Source organism: Chenopodium album, chromosome 18 (assembly GCF_948465745.1).
Source record: "Chenopodium album chromosome 18, dcCheAlbu1.1, whole genome shotgun sequence".
Classification (NCBI taxonomy): Eukaryota; Viridiplantae; Streptophyta; class Magnoliopsida; order Caryophyllales; family Amaranthaceae; genus Chenopodium; species Chenopodium album.
In genome coordinates, this window is record NC_137851.1 from 593,004 (window position 1) to 613,055 (window position 20,052).

Consider the following 20,052-nt stretch of genomic DNA (forward strand, 5'->3'; position numbering starts at 1 on the left):
AATAGTACAACTCCGTAATAGAAACGAAGTTTGGAAAGAAAGAGTCATCGTCAACCTCTCTTCTCTCTCCTCTTCCCCAAATTTCATCATTTACAGAGTGAAGAACTCAGAAGAAGAAAACAATAACGAGAATGGGTTTTGGGGCATTCTTCAAAACCCTTCTAATTACATTTTCAGCAGCTCTAATCACCTACAATGTCATAATCTCTGCAAATGCACCCTTAAAGCTTGATTTCCCAGGACCCGATAACCCTTCTTCACTTGACCCGGTTATCAAACTCCCTATTGATCGCAAATTGAAACTGGGTTCGTCTCAAAAAAGGCTCTTTCATACTGCTGTTACTGCCTCGGATTCCGTGTACAATACTTGGCAATGTAGAGTCATGTATTATTGGTTTAAGAAGTTTCAGAATCAACCCAATTCTGAGATGGGTGGGTTTACCCGGATTTTGCATTCGGGTCTCCGGGATAATTATATGGATGAGATCCCTACTTTTGTTGCTCAGCCTCTTCCTTCTGGGGTGGATCAGGTGATTGCTTTTTATTTGTTGAGTTTTGATCAATTTTAGGAATTAATCTTGTTTTTGTTAGGTAGATTTTGAAGTTTATGGTTGATTTTTGATGGATTTTGTTTTGAATTAGAAATGTTGTTGGTTTCATTTTACTGATTTGAAGTTGAATCCATAAATTCCATATTAGGTGAATCAAAGTACCATATTTGAAATGTTAAATATACTACGAAATAATGTTGATTTAGCTCATTTTGGGGTGAATTTGGATTCTGTTTTGACAAATCGACGATTGCTTGATCCTTGGTGGGTAGCAAATGTGTATTGGAACTTTGCACAGTTTGGAGAAGGGGGTTTTATAGAACCTATGTAAGTTTCTGATTGCAGAGTGGAGTTTGTGATTTAGGTTGCTGAGGTTGAAGTTTGTGGAGTTAATTGGCTACAAGTAAAAGCAATTTTGATCTTGAATAGTTGAAAAGATAGAAAACTCGGACATCCAAAAAAAAAAAAAAAAAAATAGAAAATTTTGGACATAAGAAAGTCTAGTGGTGGTTGGGGAAGTTGGCAGAAGATGGAATGGTTGTGGTCCTTTGATAAGTGATGATTGTATGATTTAATTGTACTATATACTTGCTTTCATTTTGTTGAATCATGGATGCGGTGCCTAAACTTGTGGAAGTTAAACAGTATGATAGACTAGTTAGGCTAATCACCCGAGCACAGTAAACGTCTGTTTTATATTGAAATAAACAATAGATGTGATTGGTAAAAAAATGTTATAGAATTCCATCAGGATATATTAACTTGCAAGTTCAAATCTGTAGGATAATGAAGGGCCTTCACCATTATGCATGTGCTGAAACTGTTGATCAGTGTGAGAGTCTGAAGTTATTGAAGTTGAGTCTGTGTAGAAATCGGTACAGTCTACTTGGATGGCTGTGTAGATAATTGTTGGCCTATTTTTCTGAAGGTTTTTTAGGAAGTCAAAACCTAAGTTGATACAGGTTTAGGCACTTCATGTCTGTATAAGATGCTACTTTGTATGTGAAAATACTGGAAGATGTGCGATTGTGCATGTAGCTGTATCCCAGTAAATTGTGACTGTAGGCTTGAATAATTCTGGTGATGCTATCTAAATGCAGGTGCAGTGAATGCTTCTTATGTTCAATTCAATAAGCTGGTTTGATGTTAGTTTGGAATATGAAAGCACATGCATTCAAGTAACTAGGTAATGGTTGCCTGTGAGAAGTTTGAGCTGAGGAGCCCCATTATTGACATGTAATCGAACTGAATGATAAAAAGAGGAAGTCATTCTTCTTTATGTGGTGTAAAAGCCCATGTACACCTGCTAAGACTTTTTTTAAAATACTTTTTTTTTTTTTTTTTTTTTTTGCGCTTAATTTGTTCATCAATGTTGTGTGATGTGTAATACTGCTCATATTGTACTTGAAATTCTGGCTTTGGCAGTCCTACCAATCTCATTTGTCCTTGTTTATGACCTCCTTTTGAACTTGTAGGGCTACATTGTTCTTAACAGACCTTGGGCATTTGTACAATGGCTTGAACAAGCAGACATCAAAGAAGAGTATGAAATCTGATAATTATAAATTCCTTGGTCCTTTCACATCCCTTATACCCCCCCCCCCCCCCCCCCCCCCCACCTCTTCCCCTCCGTATGGAGAACTAAAAAGTTTTGGGAAGGGGGGATTCTGTTATCATTTCTTTCTATAATTAATTAGCAGTTTCTCACTGTAATGCAGTTACATACTAATGGCAGAGCCAGATCACATTATTGTGAAGCCTATACCTAATTTATCTCGTAATGGATATGGAGCTGCTTTTCCATTCTTTTATATTGAACCTAAGAAGTATGAGGCTTCACTCCGGAAGTTTTTTCCTGAGAACAAGGGACCAATAACACAAATTGATCCCATTGGAAATTCTCCTGTAATTATTGCAAAGGTAACTAGTTCTTTTCATTTTGTTACAATAAATATACGTCTATATAATTGTGATCAGTATCATCCTTTTCTTTTGGCTCTTGCTATTCTTTACAGGAATCTCTAAAGAAGATAGCTCCCACATGGATGAATGTTTCGTTGGGAATGAAGAAAGATCCTGAAACTGACAAAGCATTTGGTTGGGTTCTTGAGATGTAAGCTTCTTCAAAGTAGGTTGATAAATTTGTTTACTATAAATCTATAATAAAGCATGTCTTGTAGCCTCACTCCCTATGAATCTGCAGGTATGCCTATGCTGTCGCGTCTGCCCTGCATGGTGTAAAGAACATCTTGTATAAGGATTTCATGATTCAGGTTTAGTCTATTGCCTTAACATTTATATCTTTTATTTTAATGTTGTATAGCTTTTATCTAATTCTTGTCCATCTTTCCCTATGTTTTGCTCGCTTACAACATTACTTGTTTGAGAGATAATAATACATGATTACATGTTATAAAATACTAATTTTTTTGGTTGGATTATCACATAATATCTCAATGAAGCTCGAGTGTTTCATTGAATATATTTAAACACCATTCATCGGTATGCATCTTATCACTTGCAAGGGTAGTCAGATTCTACATTTTTTCCAGACCCTAACTTTCAATAAATGTACGAAGTATAATGCTTCTTGGTCAGACCATAGAGTTTCTGATTTACATTGACTGTTTGCTTCTGAAGTTACATATTTCATTTGATGATGGGCCTTTATCAACCTACTCCCTCCGTCCCCGATTGATAGTCACTTATGCCATTTTTGGGCACCCAAAATGTTAGTCACATTTGTATTTTTCAAGTACCATTAATATTATTTTTTTACCAAAATTCTCTAACATTTGCAAAAATATTTGTGCAAATTTAACTTTCCAATGTAAATTTTACTTTCCCATATACTTTAATTACTTTCTCTCTCTACTTTTTTGCATACCAAATGTAAATTTACTTTTTCAATGTACTTTCTTTAATTCTCCTTAATTCCTGTGATTTTTCTTCAAAAGTGACTATCAATCGGGGATGGAGGGAGTATTATTCAAGGTTTATATAAAACCTTTGATTAAATTAGAGTCCATCATTGCAGTTCATTTTTTATGTAGCCGACATATTCACTACTTTTGGGCATTGGATTATAACGGGTTTACTTCAAATTAGTGATTTGCTCATTAGAACTAATTAAGCTTCTTATTTAACGTGTAAGCAGAATTTTGAGGTTTTGGTTCAAATCTTCAAATTGCTGATTTGTACATATCTATTCTTGTCTATATTTTGACAAGAAAAAAGCTTGCTGGCAACGAGCATGCTCTCATTTAGGAGGATGAAGTTGATTATGTATTCTGATTAAATCATTATGGTTTTTCCTTTATGAGAAAAAATCTATTGAAATCATTACACTTATTATTTTCTGTTGTGATGTAAACCAGCCTCCATGGGACACAGAAGTGGGAGAAAAGTATATCATACATTACACTTACGGGTGTGACTATGATATGAAGGTATATACCCCTACCCCATCCTCCCCTAAGCTGTCTGCTTCCCACTATTTGCATGCCTTCACTTGTGTGCATGCCTTTTTTCGTATCTCAAAAGCATTCTTGAATTGCCTTTGAAATTTTTAGATCCTAAAATGCAGGGCAAGCTAACATATGGAAAGATTGGAGAATGGCGATTTGACAAGAGATCCTATGACAAGGTTAAACCTCCAAAAAACTTAACGCTGCCACCACCCGGTGTTCCTGAAAGTGTGGTATGTTTTTCTCAATTTGTAGCATTGCAATTGTTTTCATTTGGCTGCACCTTTATGGCTGACTTCCTTTTGCAAGCCACTCTTCTTTGAACTAACTCATTCGTGCATTGGAGCCATGTATTTGTCTCTTGAGGCTTTGGTGAAATTGGTTTTAGTTTATCAAGTTTCGTGTCCTTGTCTTATAAATTAGATACTTGGCAAGGAAATGTGACTATGTTTGGAGCTATGAAAGGTCATATATATAAGTACAAAGATTATGATTGTTTTTCAAGTTGAAGGAGCATTGTTTTGTCATAACAGAGGAAAACCATATCTGGACTAATAATAGGAAGCTAGTGCTAGAATTAGATTATAAAGATAAGGCACAGTTGAGAACATGAGGTACATTTATTACCAGACGGATGTTATTAGGTGACTTTTTACGCAGAAAGTTAATGAGGTTAAACTTCCTGAAATTTCTGTATGTCATCATTGCGATTCATATCAAATTAGCCATTCCTTTTGATGTTTATATTGTGAGTTTGTGACTAAGAATATTATATGTGATGAATGAGTATATCTACTGTGTAAAAAGAAAAACTTACCCAGTAGAGAGCAGAGACTTCACCTTCTATCTTGATAGTAACCTGCTAGAAAGTTTTTAATTTACATTAATGACTAGTTGATAAGACTTATAACTAGCATGTACTCGTGTAATGTCCAAGCCGTATGCTGCTAACTGTATAACCATTGCAGGGTTGTTAAAAACTCCATTCAGATCTTCAACTGCACAGTAGACTTGAAATGATCAGCTTCTTAGCAGTTTAAATCTACCTGTGATATTCTAAGTGTTTTGTTTTTTCTATTACAGGTGATGCTTGTTAAAATGGTGAACGAGGCAACATCAAACATACCTAACTGGTAGTCATAATGATACGTGATGGATTACAATACTGTGATACTCGTAATGTTGTCTTGCTTTCGGTAATGTGGCTTTGTTGATGCAAGATAGATCCAACTATACAAAATCATAGATCATCCTTTGATAGTAGAGGTTTCTTTTTTTCCATTCCTTTCAATTACTGCCACGGTGCCAACCCATATTTTGTATTGCCGAAGTACAAAAAGATTTTGCACCTTAGGTAATAGTGCATAGGTGAGTTGTAAAAAGCTGAAATTCCTCAGAAAAGTTTGTTAATATAGTGAATTTCTTGTGCAATTTACGGTAAATCAATCCAATTGTTTTTTTCTTCAACCATCATCTTTAAATGTTACTATCTGAACTTCAATTTTGACTAGACGAATGGTGTATCCGTGTATGTACTGATCTACCACTGCCAGTGAAAGTACATTGTCCCAAGTGCATGGAAGGCTACGCCTGACATTTCACAAAGTATGAATCATCATTTTGAAATTCAGTATCTAACTTCAAACTGTATTTGGTTGTAATATGAATATGATAGTCCTTATCTAAACTTGATGAACTTTGTGAACAAAGTTTGAAAACATTTAAATTTTCACTAATTTTGTTATATTTTTATTTTTATGTAGTACATCCAACTCCTACAATGAAGTACTCGTATAAGCAAATTAAATGTCAACTCTTGTGCACTAATTCTCCTCGACTTATGTTGTCAAAAAAATAAAATAATAATAATAATAAAAAAAAATATCCTTATTTAAGTTGAAAGTAAGTCTTCCATTATGGTAATTCTGTTGAAAAGCCCTTCTCAGCATGACCTATGTAAAAAATTATCAACCATTGCTAGAAGTTTTGGCTCCAAAACAGTGGAAATAGGATCGAGAATCCACAGGTACAATGAACAACTAAGAGAAAGGCCAGAGTGCACCAGGCCATGCTTGGGTAGACCTATCCAAGAAATTTAGATCAGATCCTGACTTAGATTAGGACCTTCTGGTTCAACTGATCAATAAACTGACCAATGCTTGGGTAGACCTATCCAAGCAATATAGATCAGATCTCCAATCTAGTTCTTCCTGGGTTGATCTGTTTCAGGACTTTGACTTATCAATTCCTTGGATGTTATCAAGTATGTCAAATTCTCGTCAGAAAACTGTCCCAACTCAGATGTCAGATTGGCGATAACATTAACTAGTATATCATGAAAATTTACAACCATATTAACACAAGGCGCCATCACCCTTGTAATTACATCAAGATTTTGACATTGCAATTCGTACGACAAACAAGATTTTGATAACTGGAAAAATACATTGTTGCCCATTGAATTTACGGCTTTGTCTAGTTCAAATAACGCCTGCAGTTTTTCGAATTGCAAAAGCAGGGAATTTTCTTACCTTCATCCTCACGATTGAAATGATAATTGTAAGTGATTTCCTCCCCAGGATAAATATCTCTTTGAGCCAAAAACACAACCTGTAAGTGCAAATATAAAGCATCTCAGAATATCTGCATTTTTTAACAGGGTCATCCTCCAGACAGAAAGGGATGTTACTGATTGAATTGCCATTTCAATAACATGTGAAAAGAGAAATCTCTGATCATCTTATAATGTAACAAATAAAAAGAATGGTTTCTCAAATACGTTATGCTGACTTGTTATCATTCGTCCTCATCGCTGCAGATTCGGCATGTATATATTTCGGCAAACGCATAACTATTTAAATCAAGCAATCTCATGAACATAGAAGAAATCTGTTCCATTACCTTCTTTTCACCCCTGACAGTCAACACTTTGGCAACACAGTTTGGCTGGTCACAGAAAATGGCACGAACAAAACCAGTCAGCACAAAAGTGCATACATATATGGGATGATAAGGAGATTAAATTAAAAGATCAGTAGATCACTGAGCAGAAACAACATCACCATCCCCAAAAAAGAAAGCATGTACAAAAGAAACTTTATATTTTTTCTTCCATGGGGAGGAACATTTAGGCAAGCAATAGTATCCAAAACAGCATATTACCTGGCATGAATGGTTGACAAACCGAGCTATTCCACCTTTGCAGGTAGCATCAATAATCTGTTCCTTGTCTATTCTGAAAAAGTAACATGCACTCTTATACTGAAGCTTTCTTCCTGACAGATACTCAGTCTCTCGTTTATCAGCAACACGGTGCCCCACTATCTCACCAACATATTCAACAACCTAAGAGATGCAGATGTAAAAAGAGTCACATACCAGTAAAAGAAGCCAACAAGTCTAAACTCTGTAATAGAGTAAAACCGTAAAACTTAGAGTTCAGCAGATATAGCTGCTCAATATCTGAAAAGTGAACTCGGCCATTTTCAGCAGATACAAAAGTCAATTAATTAATAACAACCAGACCATAGTACAAAAGTCATGTCTTATCCTGCAATTAGAATCACATCAAGAATATATATATATATATATATATATATATATATATATATATATATATATATATATATATATATATATATATATATATATATATATATTTGTCAAGGATGAAGGACCCTACCATAGCACCACGCTGAAAAAACTGAGACGTGTACAGACCAAGAGCATGGATACCAGATTTATACACTACCAAATGTTTCCAGCCCTTTGCTTGTTTGTATCGAGCATATTCTTTCTGCAAAGATGTTATGCATGTATTAGTTGATTTTCAAAACTTAAATGCAATGACAATCCAACCCTTTGAGGAAGGAATTAAAGACATATATAAAGACAATTGTGATAATCACTTAAGCATTTCTGTGTCAGTTGTTGAATTTCCCAAAATTAATTGCTAGAGGAAGCAATAATCCCTTGAGCATTTCTGTGTCAGTTGTTGAATTCCCCAAATTTAATTGCTACTTTGCTAGAGGAAAAATGATATTGTGAAATATGTTTGATATCCATCCCGCATTTATAAAGAAAGAGATTATGTTTAACTCTTTACATACCCGATAATCATGGTCTATATCTGAAACTGAAGGTTTAGGCAGCTTATTCCTGCTCAGCTTGTGTCTATTGATGTAAAGCCAAGCGTCTACTTGCACCTGAGTGACAAGGCACCCACCTTTACCCCTATGCTGATAAGAAGAATAATGCCCTCCATCTCCCTGGATTTTCCCTTTATATCCCTAGTTGAGAGGCAATTACATCATAAGCTTTCTAAAATATTCTGCACCATAAAGTGCCAAGAATTAACAACACTTGTACCTCTGTTCTGGCGCAAGTTGGCTCTTCTTCTTGACCAGTTTCAGAATTTTCCTTGTTGGTATCAATATCATTCTCTAAATGACAAATTCTGAAATCTGCATGAAACAAGCATCTTCCATAAAAACCAATCTGATCCCTGTCAACTCCTTCTACCTCACTTTGCAGCAGACCCTGCAAGCAACAAGGTAAGATACTTTGAGATGCCATCAATGATTATCATCAGAAACTTTCTTACCAATATTTATTTTTTATTTTTTTTTCTCTTCAGTGAGCAAGAAGGAACAAATTATCAATGATATGAAAGTAGCATCCAAACCACATCTGGCCTCCATCTCATGCCCTGAGAACTTCTATATCACCAATATAATAATGATAGGTTGATGATCATGTAGAGAGTTGGTTTTGGTTCTTTAAGCAGATTATTTTCTGTAAAAACTGCAACACCTTCCTCACCTCAAGAAAACAATCCTTGAATCAAGCGGCAATCACTACTAGCCATAAAAGACAATTTCGCAGATGATCACCTTGACTAGTTCTTTATCCTTCCCATTTTATTTTATTCTTAAAGCAGAAATTGAATGATGACCACTTTGTATTAAATAAAACTTTTTAAAGCCAAAACCAGCAAGAATTGAAACTGAAAGGTAGAAAATTATATTTAATGTAATAGTTTCATCAATGAACTCTAATCCCTTAGAAATTATAAAATTGAATTGTTTAAATTCTAGCTAACTTACTCATATTCCCATGTCATAACTCATAAGCGAGGAAAATGTGAATGCCCACAAGGTAGCCAAGCTTAATTCTATATTCAAGAGAGGGAAATGTGGATGCCCAATATAAGAGGATCCTATTGGGGTGATTGATGTTGTAAAATGCAAACAAAGACATTAACTTATTGATTGAAGTCTGTTTGAGTTTTACAATTATTACCCATAAAGAAAAGGGTTCATCAATTAACTTATCTGGGAGCACCATATAAGCATAGGATTACCTTCTGATGAGCACACCATGGATGAAAGTAAGTACAACATGTCTCAACATAACATCGTATGCACGACCCACCAACGCGCTTGCATATATAGCATACCTGGAACAAGGAAATTAACATATGAAAATATGGGAAGAATGAGGTGGGGGGGGGGGGGGGGGAACAGTCACATTTTTGCATAGATTGTTCCGTCATATGTTTGAGACTTAAAATTTTGATCATGAAAAAAGCAGAGATGAAGCAAAGTAATGTTCCATCTACAGAACAGAGTGCTTACCATGTATTCTTTAAGGTTGGAAACACCTGAAACATCAAAGGCACTCATGGTATCCACATTAGGACATCTTGTTCCTGGAGTCCATAATCCACATACCATATGGACCCACTGCTTGACAGTTGGATCAAACAATCCTGATATTATGCTGTTATGCACTACTGGTTTTATGGAAGGACAGGGATGACAAGTTGCACTTTCCAAATTTTTCAGGCACTCCATTTTTGCTGGAACTGTGAAATTATTACTAAAATTAATACTCAACACACTGCATACAATACAGGTTTTTAGTAGACATTGTTATAATGGTACTAACAGCACAGGGAATAGACATACCATACAAGGCTTCAGTTGAACCCACACTCATAATATGAGGTTCTGTTCTAATATCCCATGCTTTCAACAGACTTTTCACAACATTGCGGCTGCTAAATGCACGAGTCATGGCCCCATCACCATAACCGCATAGGACACAAGCCTAAAGTAGACCATCAATATAAGTCGTTTAAAACCAATACAGATGTAAATCAGACAGAATAAGTACACACACACACACACAAACTCCCCTTGGGGACACCCCCCCCCCCCCCCCCCCAAAAAAAAAAAAAAAAAAAAAAACAATTAAAACTGAAAGAAGAAAAAATTTCATGCAGCACCTCCATTTCAGTAATGCTTAACCCTTGTTATACTAAACCAAGCAAAAGCCCATGCAAGTGATGCAAGGTATAGGACTCTTACTGCTTCTAAAAGGGTTGGAAATCGACACCTCTACATCAACCAATTTAAGAAGTACACATAAGTATTTGCAATGAAGACTTAAATTATTGAATACCACACAACTACCAGGAACTTAATACAAGATCAAATAATTCAAGTTTGATCATCCACCAAATTCACAAACAATTCATATACCTCCATTCTTTCTAATAAATGTAAGCAATGTATTTCTTTTTGGAAAGTTGCAATACTACTTTATTTGAAAAACGATTTTCTCTATATCTATCCTCATTACATGGATCCTTTTTTTGTTCTCTCTATCTCTCTCTAAAATACTCTCTCTCTATCTCTCTACATATCTACCGCATCTGATAGTTGACTTAGGCTGTTGGGCATCCAGGGGGGGTGGGGGTGTCCTTGGTTAACCCCCCGAGGGTAGCTGACTTTCGCAAATCCTGGCAGGGCACAAGCATCCATAGCACAAGGTCCCCTAGGTTTCAGACCCGAAACAATTAGTATATAGGGACAGAGGGGGTATAACATTCTTCTCATAGATTACATAAGTAGATGTACTGGCACAATGGTATATGGTTCACAATCAAAATAATCTAAATTTTCAATAGGTTTACGGACTGTTATAGTAGTCTCCCAATCGCCCTGTCATATATTATGCAGTCTGCAGTCTCTGCACAAGTCTTCTTCCTACCAAACATATAACTTTCCATTGTCAGGCTCAGTTTATTAGGCAGGTCCTTTCCATTTTTGAATAGTCAATGTATTTATTAAAAGGGATATTAATTAAAGAAAAAGTAATACAAGTGACAATAATAGCTGAACAATCTCAGTAAGCAGTGACAGCAGACGGATGAGAGAGGAAAAGGGAGATAATTCATTGGACCAATATGCATCTGCAATTAGTCCTATCAGTGTTCTACATAGACTGATTCCTACCATCGCTTCTCCCTAATTATTTGACATACTACCTCTTTATTCTCTAGCATACTCTTAACAAAATACATTTATTTGCATCTGCTTAATGTACCCTAAACTAATCTATATATCACCTTCCACAATTATATTTATACAAATATCCCACATGTTATTGATACTGAAAGTCAAACCTAGCTTTGTCAGAAGCATTTTATTCTAAATAATTGTATCCCTGAAAGATAGCATTCCTCTGGCCCGTAAAGTAATGAATCAGATAAATATAAGTTGTATGTGAATTTTGGAGCTGATTGATCCAGCTAGTGAGATCACTAATCCATAATGTGTAGGGTCTTTTGTAGAATCACACCAAAAACTAAAGCAAAAAACCAGAAATCTGAAATTGAAAATAGAAGCTTACAACATTCTTAGAGCTAGTTTTGCATGGTCTGCAATACCAATCCCCTTTTGGCACTCTTGAAATCCCATAGCAAGCTTGATGGATCTGTAAATTTATGAGAGATAAATTTTTTACAGTATATTTAAGAGGCTAAAAAAGAACTAGCTGAGATTCCAATCACTACTGCATACTTGGATTGAGCAATGTCCACACTCCAACAAACAGTTAGCATTGTCTTTGTTTGAGATTCCACACACACAGCATAATTTATTCACTTCTGACATCAGAGAACTATTATGCAGTTTCCTACAGGATCTGAATCAAGAAACAAAAACCAATCAGATAAGAAAAAACCATGGCAGGACTGAATCTGCATTTATACTGGAAAACATTGCTTCAGCATATTATTCAGGAGAATCAAATACTCTATGATCTCCTGGTTCTCCTCACCTTCTTCCAGTATCTCTGCTTTTACCACCATCACATCTTTCAGCATCTTTCAGTGTGATCATTTCCAATCCACATACTGTTGGTTGTGCATTCATTACATTCTGGGAACGACTGATATCTGCAGCTATGAGTTTGTTACCTATAGCAAAACCCAATTATTGCTCTGCTAATGCATTATAACAAATAATACATTATCAAAACTAGAGTACATGTGATAATATGCACCAAACACTTAAGAGAAGATCCCTATATCTAACCCGAACAGGTCAAGGAGGGAACAGGCAGAAAACAAAAGAGAGCATTGCTGCAGAGCATTTAACTCAGGATCCTAAAAGGCTAAGATATATGATAAACATTTAGCAAGTAATGTACCATACAAAAGCAATACACTAAGATATCTGTCAGCTAGCACCTCTCTCGCACCTTATGTCTACCTGGGCACAGCACAACTCTTATTCGTCATATTTCATTAGACACTATGTATTCATCTCTAGGGAAAGGAGCAGCATCATAATTCATAAGTTCATTACAGAGATGTTATCAGAATCCAAGAGAGTTGTTTACATATAAAGGCACTCTCTTAGCTAATCAAGTAGACAGTGAGAAAGAACAAAGAAAATCTAATTGTCATACAAGCTCAAATTAATTTTGTTCTTTTATCTGGCACCCACAAGAAATTATAATGTCACTACAAGATTGCACATGTAAAAGCAGATGCCAGAGTGAGGAACATTGATCCAAGATGCAAGTAAGCCTTAAATTTTAATATGATACCTCTCATAGATAACTCATAGAGGCTGCGCATACGGAGTTCCTTGGTCTTTGATGCAGAAGGTGGGTGACAGGTTGAAGTATTTAGATAAATTTCACCTCCTTCTGACGCATCAGCATTATCAGGTTGCGCATTTTTCAGGTGCATTTTCTGAGTCTCCTGATTAGAAGCATCTGACCAAACCTTATTGTTTCTGCTATCTTGGCCTTGATAGGAACTAGATGGTACATCATGGCGTTCTCTACCAACATAGCAACAGATTTTCTTTTTCTTCTTCTTCTTTATTGAAGGCGCCACTGGTTCTTTCTCAAACTTAGCAAGTCTTTTGGAAGCTTTTAGAACCTGGCTCAGAGGAACAATCTTTGGTGGCTTTAATTGGTCAATATCTAGTTCCTGATCACATATAATACCGTACTTTCCACAAGCAACAGGCTTCATCTTTAGGCAGTCCTTCGCACTGTTCTTCCAAGTTCTATCAGAAATTGGTTTGTGCAAAGCATATCTTTTTACAGCTTCAGTAAACTTGGCAACTTCAGTAGGCTTGACTTGTTTTGCCTTTTTGACAAGAGCATTTTCTGGCATTTCAACGGAGTCGTCATTGCCCTTCAATGGTTCCTGATCACTAGGCTCACCCTCCACAATGTTATACATCCCATTACAATCTCTTTTACGAGAAAGCATTTTGGCTGCAAACAAGGCAGACCTTCCCTGCTTGAGACAATTATAGCTTGAACTAACATTAAGCTTTGTAGACGTATTTTGATTAGACTGATTTGAGAAGGTGAATGTTGTTCCTAGCATCTTCCATTTATTGGTACGCTTTCTCTTTTTACACTTAAATACATTCTCATTTTGAGTCTTATTTGGATTTTCATCAGAATCACCTCCAGACACTGAAAAACTTTGCAATTCATTTGAATTTGAATATGTTTGCCTAAATTCATAAATTTCTTTATGATGAGCTACATTTTCCAACGCTGACAAAGATTTTTCTTCAGTAGATCTAGTGTTACCATCAGAAACTTGTAAATTTCTAACACTATCAATTGCTTCATTAGATGAACTTATGGAAACAGCAGATGATCCTTGATCTGCTATTTGGACATTGTCACATACTTTATGACCGCCATCAACAGTACCAGAATCAATCCTGTCGACCTCATTAGATGCTTGGGTAACAACTGGTGCAGAACAATCAGAAGAAATGTCCGATAATTCTTTCCCTTTCAACACAGCTGCCTGGTTCGATTTGAAAATACCTTTAGTGGTAAGCTCTTTCAAGTAAGTTTCAGATTCTTTCCTAGAGTCCGACATATGCGCTGTTGCATCTGGAAATCTCATTTTTGAATTTGCATTTGCATTGGGAGGAACATCTGCCCACTGAGAATTTCCACAATCAAGTTTGACGTTATGTTCCTTTTCCTTATGATTGCACTCTATTCGGAATGCTTTTTCAATAGAGACGCAGTCATCAGAAATTTTTGAAGTACTATATGTAGGGGTTTCAACAATTGCAACGCTTTCTTGCTTCTTTAAACCATACATAGAGCCACTACCTTTGGATTCCTGCTTTCTCTTTGAACATGCTTTCTGAACATTGTAATAGCACCTGGATGATATATGAGAAGATGATTCTCGAGTACATCCTTGCACCACGTTACAATCACATTCCATGTTTTCTTGTCTTCCAACACTGCCAAAGAAAATGCATCAATCAAGGAAGTATCAAAACTCAAGATTAAAATTTAATGAACTCTAGGACACATATGGCTAGGCCATTCAAGAAGGGTTCAGATTACTTAACATTGAAACCGAACAGGGGCAGCACACATATTTCCAAGTGTCCCCACAAAAAATTATCTCACAGATGCTAAACTAAAGACTGGTTTGACACTTCCACTGTTGTTAGCTGGTAGCTGCTTTTGTCTTTCAGGATTCATTTAAAATCTTATTGCAGTAACTTCCAGAATTCACTTAAGGGTTTGCAAGTATTGTTTAAATAGTTTCACTGAAGCTCTTTTAAAGTTTAAAGCTTTGTACAGTTAGAAGGTCTTTAACAAGAACCAGCCAATAACATCAGCAGAGGCTCTGCGCAGAAAAAAAATCTAGTTAACTACTCAATATATTATAACTACTACTTGCATGAAATAAAAGCTAACCTCAGTTCAGACTGTTGTGTTGGCTGTTGATTACTAGCATTTTCATTATACTTGCCAGTTAACTTAGAAAATATTGTCATCTCTTCAGAATTAGCACCCAAATTTGTACCTGTAAAGACAAAACACTACTTGAAGTGCCCTAAATATATACACAACAATCTATTTTATGTTCTTATTGGATAAAATAAAAGATATGCCTTGCATGTTGCACAGTCCCTTTTCTAATATTCTCACCTTTCTTATGACCGACATCAGGCAGGAGGGATGGTGAGGTAATATGTCCAACAGAAGATTGACGCCCATGTCTTTGTGCTTCATACGACCCTTGATCAAAAAATAAACCCTGTCCTCTTAAATCAGGAATGCCACAGTTCTCAATTTGTAGGATGTGGTTGGAATGGATCTTTGGTTGCTGATCAAGTGCAAGGGAAGCATCCGGTGGCCTTTCCTTAGATGATTTGTCTATATTCCCCAAAGCATGAAGCTTCAAGCTCTCAATTCTTGTATGTGATTTTACAGCTTCAACATCTTTACTAAAAGAAGAAGAACTATGACCTGTAGCCGCTGCGGACAGTGGAGTGAAATCAGTAGAAGTTGCCTGCAAGGTTGAACTTGCTCTAGAATTCAAAGATGGATTTTTCAATTTATTGGAGAATTGATCTCGGTCAAGATTGCTTGCCAGGTTACACGCATTCCTTACATAGTTTGAAGCTCCAGAGACATCTGACGACATATTCGCCATCCCATATATGCTAAACTTCGCAGCAGGCAATACAGTACTATTAGGATTACAAGGTTCCCCATTTCTAGCAAAACCAGAGCTTGATCCACTCCCAACATTGGATCCTTCATTCCCACATGTAGCATCCATGGCTTTGCTCATCTTATTTGGTAAAGCTGTTTTACTGATGTCTAAAGGCCTGATTGGTGGATCTCCATTACATGAAAAGTCTATCAGTACAGACCTGTCTATGTGAGGTTGGCAATGAACTGTCCAAGGACTGAGAGGATGGCTGTCTTTAATCCTTCTATTGATTTCCTTAGGATACAAATTCCGTCGAGCTGTAGAATTAAAAGAGGGGGCTTTCACTGAATTTGTACAATTATTATGCAGCCCATCTTTTAAATGTTCCGCATGAGCAGCACCATTTGTAGAAATCAGTGCACTATTAAGAGGGCCTGCCAGGAATGAAGTTAGAGCATTATTCAGAGGACCTGACACAAATGTTTTTTTTTCTCTGCAGGAATCAGGGGAATGGTGAAAAATGTGCTCCGAGACCTTTGCATTTGTCACTGCATGAAAAGGCATTACAACATGTAAATAATAATTAAAAAAAAAATAGTAGATAATTTGCATAGATAATAGACTTGGAGAGTTCTCTTAACGCACAGTTTTGATTCAGCATATCCTGGGCAGTAGTTATCTGGACTCCACTAGTGTGATGTCTCATAGCTGGTAGAGAAACAGTTCCTGAACCCCAACTCAGCTGAGATGGCTGCCCAAGCTTCAACTCAACACTGGAAGAAATAGGACCTCTCTGCCAAACAACTTCATCCTTTGAATTATTGTTGGCTTTGGAGCCAATGCTCTGCAAGTTCAGTAAAGCAGAACTAGACGAATTCTCACAAGAGGTAAAGTGGAAGGACCTTGAGAGACAACCATCCCCTGGTCCATCTTTATCACTCAGCAATGTCGGACTTAAATTTCTTGAAGTGCAAGCTATTTGGGCATTTTTAATTATTTGATTAGGAAAATCCTGGATTGCTCGAGGTCTACTAGGGGACACATTATTCCGAGGCTGCATAGAAGACTCTGCAGATGGATTAAACAGACTAGACATGTCAAAAACCTTCCTCTTGTCAGCAACAGCCATGCTGCTATTTGTCAAGCCAGAAGTTGCTAACAATCCTTCCGGCCAGTCCCATCCTCTATGATCCCCTGGAGCCCTAATCTAAATCATTATAAAAATATCACCCCTCATCTCCATGATTAAAATACATGTCAATGAGAATTAAAGAGTTAATGCAAAACAAGCAAGCAAAAATGTGCGACAGCCTATGTGATAGCATAGCCAACTATACTACAGTAAATAATGCTGTAAAAGTCAGGTCATGTCCAACTCCTAGCAAAGTATTAGAATACCAAGGTTCTAGGAATTTTGAAATAAAATATATAAACAGCCAAATCCAATGACCTGCAAGAACTCAAGTGTGCAGACAGATATAGTCATAGGTAGCAGATATTATTATGTTAGATTGATTGGATACAAGTTAGAAGGTAGACATCAATTTACTGCAGGAAAAGTAAGAATGATGGGGCCAAGAGAACAGTAAACAAACCCATTAGAGTTCATGATGAGTTTAGCCGTGGGGCATCATGAGAGTAAGTTTCTTGCATCAATTGATGTATTTTGCAGAGGAAACTTACAGTGGTGCAATTCCAACACCATGATATTCCTATTACCATTAAACCAAAATAACATATGGAAAATGGACAATGCCAGAAGGGTGACAGAATTGTGTCTAATTAAAATAATCATAAAATGCTGAATTTTCTAGTGACAGTAATTTCATAATTTGCTATACAGATAAGCATGAACGGCACGTTGGCACAGACTCATTATATAACTGGGTGCAAAGAAAAGAAGGCATATGGGGCATAATTATGTTGATGATAAGTGGCAAAAAAATAGTGCGTGCAAAGAAAAAACTAAACAAATACTCTACAGATTATAGAAGTCAGCTACAAGAATACATTTTTAAATGAATTTAATTTACATCATACCCCGAACTTCTGAAGGTACATTTTACGCCATTGAGCAATGCTATCACCGCTATCCATGCGAACAGCATACCCAGGATTAACATCAGATAAACCTGAATGCTGCATTAGAATGAAGCAGAATGTGCTTTCAGAAGTCTGCAAATAGATATAACGTAGACAAGACAGCAGAAAGCCACAAGGAAGCTACACAGATATCAACTTTTGATTACAATTACCTCGCAAAATTTAGACACTGACATTCGCATACCATGGCATGAGCATAAAACTCCAAAAAGACCTGTATTGCCGAGAAGTAGATCTCCACCTTTTCAACCAATCATGCAGGCAAATCAGATTTTCAACCAAAACACTGGTTAATATGAGGATTGTGAAAGGAAGAAATAAACTCACATGCACCCATGCAGAAGACACGAGGATACCCACTCACAACTGAATTCTGTTTCTTATGGACAGAAGTTGAAGCTTGCAAAGATGCATCTGGAAAATTACTGCTTCTTAAAGGAGCACAAGTTACCCATTTTTGCAAAATATTAATCCCATTTTCAGTCTGAGAGCCAGGATGAGTGATGGATGCCCTCGGGGCACTAAGGTCGTCACTTAGGCCATGACTACTACCGTCATTTGCATTCATAATAGACCTCAAGGGAAAAACAGGGCGTATATCTACTACAGCTCTTGCATTGTAGTTTGCGCTATTCTGCAACAATTGCCAATTTTTCATTGTACCAATATTTCCCTGAGCGGGAGTATCTAGAATGCACCCTCCACTGGAAGAATGCACATTCAACTGTCGCTGTAAATCATATTGCAAGAGAGAAGATGGGGCTGATAACAGAGAGCAAAATGAACTTCCGGTTTCAAGCTGGGTTGGCTTGCATGAACCAAAATTCAATATATTGGAAGTGGGTGCCTGTTTCATTTGAGAAGACAGTGGTCCTTGTTCTCGCATATCATGGGGAAGAATACAGTGGCTCATGTTTGTATTCAACTGCAGACCAGGTAATTCAAATCATCATAGTTGTTGGATTTCAGCAGCTACAGTTGTGTTAAACATGCAAAGATTGCATGCAACATGAACCAGTAGAAAAATGGAAAGACAACATAAGTGAGCACCATATTTCTAGATAAGATTCACATTATTAAAATACGCATAAGATTTACATGTCAGGTCCTATGCTCCAACATAAGATGGACACAACATTTGAAGCTTTGAACCCCAACATTTACCATGTGCCTCGCTTTGATCCAAAGAAAAGAACATAAATGTAACCATGATGCCACACTACATTGAGGGTGACAAAAGGTTTTGGTTTGAGTAGCATTACTTTTATCATTATTTGACATACATAGTCCTACATAGAATGAAATAGTGGTCATTGCTTATTGCAAGTCTTCTTTCCGGAATTGGTTTCTATGCTCAATTATATCAACAAATTTTAGCTGCATGTGGATTTTGAATAGTTGTTTCCCCATCAACCTTAAACAATCCATACACTATACATTTTGATCAGTCCATTTTATGTTATGCTCTTCTATAGGTGTCCTAGATTTCGGAATCACTGGGGCTCAAAAAAGGTCGACAAAGACAAGAATGTCAACCATGTCATGGCCAAAGAACAACTCAATACAACAGCACTCCCTCTACACATGCCATCTCTTATACATATCGATGTATTTATACATGTTCATAAGTTCACTGTATATCAAACATACATTTAATGACTGAGAATTCGGCCGACCAACATCGATAATGTACGCTTAATCAAACACATTACAATGTACATAAAATATATTAATCAATGCAAAAACACAAAAATGTTCTTGCCAATTATCAGCTCAATGTCATTCATGATATACTTCCAACTTATAAAGAACATGCAAGACCAAAAAATTCACAAATTGCAAATCACATATCTTAATTACAATTTACAGTTACCTGATTCCTAGCTTCCTGCTGGAGCTGAATTTGCTCCGAGGAAGAAGCAACCCTCAAACTCGAACCCGAACCCAAACCCAAACTTGGTGATTGCATACCACATTTCATCTGCCAAACATTTTCCATAACTCAAGCCACCACCGCCTTCGCCGCCGTCACCGCCACCAACTTCCACACGCCGCCACCACCACCACCACCACCACCCCCCCCAAAAAAAAAAAAAAAAAAAAAAAAAACCACCCCAAAATTACTGAT

General features: G+C 36.6%; 2 protein-coding genes across 5 annotated transcripts; one reads left to right on the plus strand and one right to left on the minus strand.

Moving 5' to 3' along the window:
* LOC145592553 (hydroxyproline O-arabinosyltransferase 1-like) lies at positions 1-5,485 on the plus strand. Its single transcript, XM_081649052.1, has 8 exons — positions 1-530; positions 2,027-2,094; positions 2,270-2,471; positions 2,567-2,664; positions 2,755-2,824; positions 3,929-4,000; positions 4,138-4,251; positions 5,102-5,485. The coding sequence occupies exons 1-8, from the start codon at positions 132-134 to the stop codon at positions 5,153-5,155; spliced, it is 1,077 nt and encodes a 358-aa protein (XP_081505178.1). The 5' UTR covers positions 1-131; the 3' UTR covers positions 5,156-5,485.
* A 386-nt stretch (positions 5,486-5,871) lies between these two features.
* Positions 5,872-19,969, minus strand: LOC145591087 (uncharacterized). Of its 4 annotated transcripts, none has more exons than XM_081647475.1 (20): positions 19,798-19,969; positions 18,252-18,849; positions 18,077-18,165; positions 17,862-17,960; positions 16,467-17,028; positions 15,311-16,369; positions 15,077-15,185; positions 12,920-14,610; positions 12,146-12,284; positions 11,887-12,010; positions 11,717-11,800; positions 9,988-10,129; positions 9,655-9,884; positions 9,381-9,476; positions 8,387-8,557; positions 8,128-8,307; positions 7,701-7,814; positions 7,181-7,363; positions 6,920-6,964; positions 5,872-6,628 (listed from the first exon to the last, which is right to left on the minus strand). In XM_081647475.1, the coding sequence occupies exons 1-20, from the start codon at positions 19,921-19,923 to the stop codon at positions 6,494-6,496; spliced, it is 5,976 nt and encodes a 1,991-aa protein (XP_081503601.1). In that variant the 5' UTR covers positions 19,924-19,969; the 3' UTR covers positions 5,872-6,493. The 4 variants fall into 4 exon arrangements, with proteins under 4 accessions (XP_081503601.1, XP_081503603.1, XP_081503604.1 ...); XM_081647477.1 differs by having other exon boundaries at positions 18,252-18,896; positions 19,798-19,931; XM_081647478.1 differs by lacking the exon at positions 19,798-19,969 and having other exon boundaries at positions 16,467-17,023; positions 18,252-18,389.
* Between the last annotated feature and the right edge of the window lie 83 nt (positions 19,970-20,052).

Coding starts and splice junctions, on each gene's coding strand:
- LOC145592553 (XM_081649052.1), top strand. CDS start 132: ATGGGTTTTGGGGCATTCTTCAAAACCCTTCTAATTACATTTTCAGCA. Junction 531..2,026: donor TTCCTTCTGGGGTGGATCAG/GTGATTGCTTTT, acceptor TTGAACTTGTAG/GGCTACATTGTTCTTAACAG. Junction 4,001..4,137: donor GGTGTGACTATGATATGAAG/GTATATACCCCT, acceptor CCTAAAATGCAG/GGCAAGCTAACATATGGAAA.
- LOC145591087 (XM_081647475.1), bottom strand. CDS start 19,923: ATGGAAAATGTTTGGCAGATGAAATGTGGTATGCAATCACCAAGTTTG. Junction 9,477..9,654: donor CCAACCTTAAAGAATACATG/GTAAGCACTCTG, acceptor TCCTTGTTCCAG/GTATGCTATATATGCAAGCG. Junction 7,364..7,700: donor TTTTTCAGCGTGGTGCTATG/GTAGGGTCCTTC, acceptor TGCATCTCTTAG/GTTGTTGAATATGTTGGTGA.